Consider the following 6458-nt stretch of genomic DNA (forward strand, 5'->3'; position numbering starts at 1 on the left):
AATCTCAATCCTTCCTTCCATGGTTGTGTTCTGCCATTAGTTCCTCTAAGGAAACGGTAATCTTATTTTCTCGAATAGTTTGTAGTACTAAGCGTGTTATGGTATCCTATGTTGTTTCTTAAACTAGACCGACGAAAAACGCAAACAACATGTTGCTTACCGGTTTAGGTCCGGGTTAAAAAGTACATGCCATTAACTTTGGCGGCCTAGATTGTCCGGAAGCCCGGTGATAACGAATGAAACAAGTTGAACATTCTTATTGGTTTAAAGAAGTGTTTGGGCACCAATTGAAAAACAGCTAGCTGCCATTTATGTAGTTACTTAAATTTTCAATGTCACCAGCTACTATGTTGATGGTTTTGATTAACAAACGGAAACCCCTAACAACAAGTATCCGTTTGAGAGGGCAGATCGATCTTCTATCCTAGTCGGACCGTATTTCCATCCCACCCCTCGCGCCGCTCCTATATTGCACCCTCCACCGCAGCGCAGATTATTCCGTCAGTCATCACGCGACGTCGTCGTCTCGAAGCAAACTCACGCGACGCACCCAAACAAACCAAACCCTCGCACTCCCCCACCCCCACCTCTTTCGCGGAGGCGGCCATGGCGGCGGTGGCCACAGTCAGCTCCGCGAGCGGGATCCTCGCCATGCTCCAGGAGCCGGCGGAGGAGCTCAAGCTGCACGCGCTCGCCAGCCTCAACGCCGTCGTCCACCTCTTCTACCCGGAGATCTCCACCAGCATCCCCACCATGTGAGCCCCCTCCCCTCTCTCGCCCCCCTCCCTCCCCTGAAAAACCCAAGTTGCCCTAGATGCTGTTGCTGCCGCGCGATTCGTTTGGCTGGCCTAGTTCGGTTCGATCTGGAGTTTGTGTGGGCTCTGATCTGTTAGCCTCCCGATTCTTGGGGTTCAGTGTGCGGTTATGCTCTCTACGATGAATCTGCAGGGCTTGAACCGAAATTTAACAGTACTTAGGTAGTAAAGTTGTGTGCTTGGATTTAGCACTGTCGTAAAAATTTCAACTTTTTTCGCTTTTGTGTCCTCGCTTGGGTATATTGAGAGCTCGTAAGGTTTAAGTGTGACACTGGGGACGGGCGAGAATGATAATTCAGGAGCCTTTGAACTCTCACTTTTGTACGGTAGTTGTTTTCGGACTTATTGGTTCACTTGGTTATGATGCCTGCCCTGTGCTAAGGAAAATCTTTGATGATGCATTAACAATTGAAAATTGTTATTTGCAATAGTATTGGGTGACATGTTTTGCCAAGTTGATCTGATATCACTCTGTTCCACAATATAAGAGGTAGTATTTGCTACTTCAGTTTAGATTATAACTTTGTCTCGTATATTTTTCGTAGGTCGTTTCGCTTTGCATAAGAATAACATACTCTCATTTTAAGTCATGTTGACTTTTCTTTTCGTATGCAATTGTTGTGCATCTAGTTGCTATATTTGTGGAACAATTAAGCTTAATTTTTATTCAGGTTTGGTTTGTGGACCTTTATATGTTGTAGGCTTGTATAAATGTATATAAATTACTTGAGATTTTTGTCAGGAATATTAAATTTTATGTCGTGTGGGATTTCTCTAGAACCCAACCTGTGGAAGTCTGTATTCAAATGGACTAAATCAATAATTTGTTTCCATCATATCCTTTTGCCTGCAGTGAGAGCTTGTATGAAGACGAGGAGTTCGACCAGAGACAGCTTGCTGCACTAGTTGTTTCTAAGGTAGCACCTCACGCTATTCTGTACCTTTTCTGGAATGTCATGTTTTGTATTGCTTATATTGATGACTGTTGTATACCATGTAGGTATTTTACTACCTAGGCGAGTTAAATGATTCGCTATCCTATGCACTTGGTGCTGGACCTCTATTTGACGTTTCAGAGGATTCAGATTATGCTCATGCTCTTTTAGGTGAGTTGCCTCAAGTTCTCGTCACTCTAGATGTTATTTCACATGAATTTATTTTTGATCGTTATGTTGAAATGGTGGTTCTTTTCTTTCAGCCAAAGCATTAGATGAATATGCGAGTTTCAAGACTAGAGCTTCTAAAGCTACAGAGGAAGAAGAAAGCGTGGATCCCAGATTAGAGACCATAGTGGAGAGGATGCTGGAGAAGTATAATAATATACCGCACCATTTTCTCATATCCTCCTATTTATTAGATGGAGTATTCAGCTAATGGTTACTCTTCACTGTAGGTGTATTCTTGATGGTAAATACCAACAGGCCATGGGTATGGCTGTTGAATGCAGGAGACTGGATAAGCTGGAGGAAGCAATTGTTCAGTGTGATAACATTCATGGGGCTCTTTCGTATTGCATCAACCTTTCTCACCAATATGTTAGTCACCGCGAATATCGCTGTGAGGTATGGGCATGTTATGTATGCCAAATTGTCACTTTTTAAAATTTATATTGTGTAGGCTGGTTGGATTATTAAAGTATTATCTTAGAGTAAGCAAAATTTGATGTTCTTTTCCGAGTTGACAAAATAATTCACTTTATGTCAGGTTCTTCGCTGTCTTGTTAAAATATACCAGACTTTGCCGCATCCAGATTATCTGAGCATTTGCCAGTGCCTTATGTTTTTGGGTGAGCCTGAAACTGTTGCAAACATATTGGACACACTGCTTTCTGGAAGCAAGGTATGTGTTTGTTCTTTGATCTCCTCACTACATCACTTACATGGCAGTTTCCATTTGCTTACTTGAGATATTGTGTTCATTATGCAGGATGATGCTCTCCTTGCATACCAAATTGCTTTTGACCTCGTGGAAAACGAAAACCAGGCCTTCCTTTTGAATGTGAAGAATCGTCTGGACGCACGGACTCCTGCTCAGTCTAACCCTGATAGTGGATCAGCTTTACCGGGTGATCAGACTGCTAACTTGGGTACAACTAGCACAGAACCAGCCGGTGATGTTCAGATGGGAGATGACACAACAACAGCTAATGGAAATGCTCACCCAGTTGATCCAAATGAAGCAGTGCACGCTGATAGGCTTGCAAAAATTAAAGGAATACTGTCAGGGGAGAAGTCTATTCAGCTTACGCTACAATTTTTGTATACCCACAACAGGTAAAACTTACTATTATTTCCTAAGTCTTGCGGCCTGACCTCTCGTAACTTTTATATCTGACATTGCCTTGATGGGGTTGTGTGTTTGATAGGTCCGATCTTCTGATTCTGAAAACAATAAAGCAAGCTGTGGAAATGAGGAACAGTGTTTGCCACAGTGCAACTATTTGTTCCAATGCAATCATGCATGCAGGAACAACTGTAGATACATTCCTAAGAGAGAATCTGGTAAGTTTGTGCTCTACTGGTTGTCCTGTTGTCATAGATGTTCCTTCTTTTTACCTCTGCGATTACTCATTTTGGTATTGTCTTGCAGGAGTGGTTAAGCAGGGCAACTAATTGGGCTAAATTCAGTGCAACAGCTGGACTTGGGGTCATCCATAGAGGCCACCTTCAACAAGGTCGGGCTTTGATGGCCCCATACCTACCTCAAAGTGGAGCAGTTGGCGGTGGCAGTCCATACTCAGAAGGCGGTGCCCTCTATGCTTTAGGTTTGATTCATGCCAACCATGGTGAAGGAATCAAACAATTCCTCCGTGAAAGCCTTCGCAACACCAGTGCAGAGGTGACATTTTGTTTCTTGTCCTTCTCTTGAATGCTATTCACTTTTGAGTGCTTTTTCTTACTTCAAACCATAATGTACAGGTCATTCAGCACGGCGCTTGTCTGGGACTTGGGCTCGCCTCTCTGGGAACAGCAGATGAAGAAGTATATGAGGACATAAAGAATGTCCTTTACACAGACAGCGCTGTGGCTGGTGAAGCAGCTGGTATTGGCATGGGTTTGCTCATGGTTGGCACAGCTAGTGAGAAGGCTAGTGAGATGCTTGCTTATGCACATGATACACAGCATGAAAAGATTATCAGGTTGGTGCTTTTTAATTACTGTTGTCCTATTTCTGAAGGTGCATCCAGCCCTTGTTCTGACATTTCTCTCTGTGTAGGGGTTTGGCACTTGGCATTGCATTGACAGTGTATGGCAGGGAGGAGGAAGCTGACACCTTGATCGAACAAATGACTAGAGATCAAGATCCCATACTACGTTATGGTGGGATGTATGCATTGGCTCTAGCCTACAGAGGAACGGCAAATAACAAAGCTATCCATCAGTTGCTGCATTTTGCTGTATCGGACGTCAGTGACGATGTTCGTAGGACTGCAGTTATGGCTCTTGGATTTGTTCTATACAACGAACCTGAGCAGGTCTGTAGACTTCAGATGCCTTTTATTTATAAATAGATGCTCTCTACTCAATATTACTCCAAAGCAACTTAATCTGCCACTTTCTCCATTCCATATTAGTTGTCGCAGATTCGGATGTTTCTATACACAAAATTTGTCTAGATACATCTAAATCAGTGACAACTAATATGGAACGGGAGAGTATTTATTATGCATTTATGCAACATTTCTTTGCCATCTTATAGAAAAATTGCTAAAAATTAACAACCGTCAATAACTTTGATCTACACCTTACATCTGTTGGTCTTATCATGCAGACTCCAAGAATTGTGTCCCTGCTCTCTGAATCATACAACCCACATGTTCGTTATGGTGCAGCTTTAGCTGTTGGGATATCATGCGCAGGAACTGGGTTAAGTGATGCCATTTCCTTGCTGGAACCTCTCACATCAGACGTCGTTGACTTTGTACGCCAGGGGGCCCTAATTGCTATGGCAATGGTCATGATCCAGACTAATGAATCATTTGATTCTCGTGTTGGAACATTCAGGCGTCAGTTGGAAAAGATTATTCTTGACAAGCATGAGGACACAATGAGCAAAATGGGTGCCATACTTGCTTCTGGTATTCTAGATGCCGGTGGTAGGAATGTGACAATTAAACTTCTCTCGAGGAACAAGCATGACAAGCTCACTGCTGTGATTGGCCTTGCCGTTTTCAGCCAGTTCTGGTACTGGTATCCTCTGTTATATTTCATCAGCTTGGCCTTCTCACCAACAGCCATCATTGGTCTCAACTCTGATCTGGAATTGCCAAAGTTTGAATTTGTATCACATGCTAAACCATCTCTCTTTGAGTACCCGAAACCGACAACTACGCAGACTACAACTTCAGCAGTCAAGCTGCCCACAGCTATTTTGTCGACTTATGCCAAGGCAAAATCTAGGGCGAAGAAGGATGCAGAAAGCAAAGCTAACCTGGAGAAGACAACAGAAGCAGAAAGCAAAGCTAACCAGGAGAAGGCAACAGACGCAGAAAGCAAGACTACCGGGGAGAAGACACCGGAAGATGCTTCCGGTTCTACATCAGCAAAGGCAGCTAAATCACAGGAGAAGGACGGTGATGCAATGCAGGTAAAGCATCTGTTTCACTTTTTCCCATAACGTGTTTTTACATCCTAGGGTTTTACCAACTTTAGTAGGTCTGGCTCATAATTAAATCATGTTAGTGTATCTGTTTTCTGGAATTGCTTTCCCTGACTAGTACGTCACAGTTTAGCATAGCACCGTGACTGTAAAATTGGCCCTGACCCCTAGTTGTTAATGTGGAGCCTTTTAGTGGTCAATAGTGAACTTGTGATGCATATCTGTCTGGAGTTAATGTTTTTTTCGTTGTCTTTCAAAGAACCTCCTCCTTGCTCACAGCTAGTGGTAGTGTTCTTATACTCAAACCTCTTGCCTTCTAACAAAATATGGTACACCTTTGGCGTACTCTCGAAAAAAAAAGACATGCTTATTCGGTATCTTAGCCAACCCCATTTGATTTGGCCTCTCTGTGTTTACCTGTCTCAATTTTTTGTTACCAGGTTGATAGTGCAGCAGAGAAGAAGGCTCCGGAACCAGAACCGACCTTCCAGATCCTGGCGAACCCAGCTCGTGTCCTCCCTGCGCAGGAGAAGTTCATCAAGTTCATCGAGGACAGCCGATATGTCCCTGTGAGACCAGCCCCTTCTGGATTCATCCTCCTCCGAGACACGCAGCCCACTGAGCCTGAGGAACTCGTGCTCACCGATGCCCCTGCAACTGTGGTCTCGAGCACTGGCAACGCCGCAGCGGCTGCAGGGCAACCGGCTGCCATGGCCGTCGACGATGAGCCCCAGCCGCCTCAACCTTTCGAGTACAACACTTTGTAATCCATAAAATAGGAAAACTGTCTGTGCTCATTAGTTCATTCAACCCTGCCACACGTTGCTTATTCCTTTTTTCGAGTATGTATTATGCGGAAATCTGTTGTTTGTTGGAAACTTTTGTAGAATCATCACTTCATCAGTAGAGAATTTAACTCGAACAGGGATTACAGGCTGAGTGTTCTTTGTGAACTTTGGGCATCTGAACATGTCTTGCGCTGTGATGTAATGTGCTTAACGTTGTTGGCATTAAATAGCACGGCTTTGGTCCCATGTTGCTACA

At 43.7% G+C, this 6458-nt stretch overlaps 1 protein-coding gene across 1 annotated transcript; it reads left to right on the forward strand.

The window, feature by feature from the left end:
- The first annotated feature begins 577 nt into the window (after positions 1–577).
- LOC124670208 (26S proteasome non-ATPase regulatory subunit 1 homolog A-like) lies at positions 578–6458 on the forward strand. The gene is made up of 13 exons (XM_047206720.1): positions 578–755; positions 1669–1732; positions 1816–1921; positions 2014–2125; positions 2209–2377; positions 2520–2654; positions 2742–3088; positions 3181–3316; positions 3405–3653; positions 3734–3954; positions 4032–4290; positions 4587–5402; positions 5855–6458. The coding sequence occupies exons 1-13, from the start codon at positions 607–609 to the stop codon at positions 6179–6181; spliced, it is 3090 nt and encodes a 1029-aa protein (XP_047062676.1). The 5' UTR covers positions 578–606; the 3' UTR covers positions 6182–6458.

Source organism: Lolium rigidum, chromosome 7, assembly GCF_022539505.1.
Source record: "Lolium rigidum isolate FL_2022 chromosome 7, APGP_CSIRO_Lrig_0.1, whole genome shotgun sequence".
Taxonomy (NCBI): Eukaryota; Viridiplantae; Streptophyta; class Magnoliopsida; order Poales; family Poaceae; genus Lolium; species Lolium rigidum.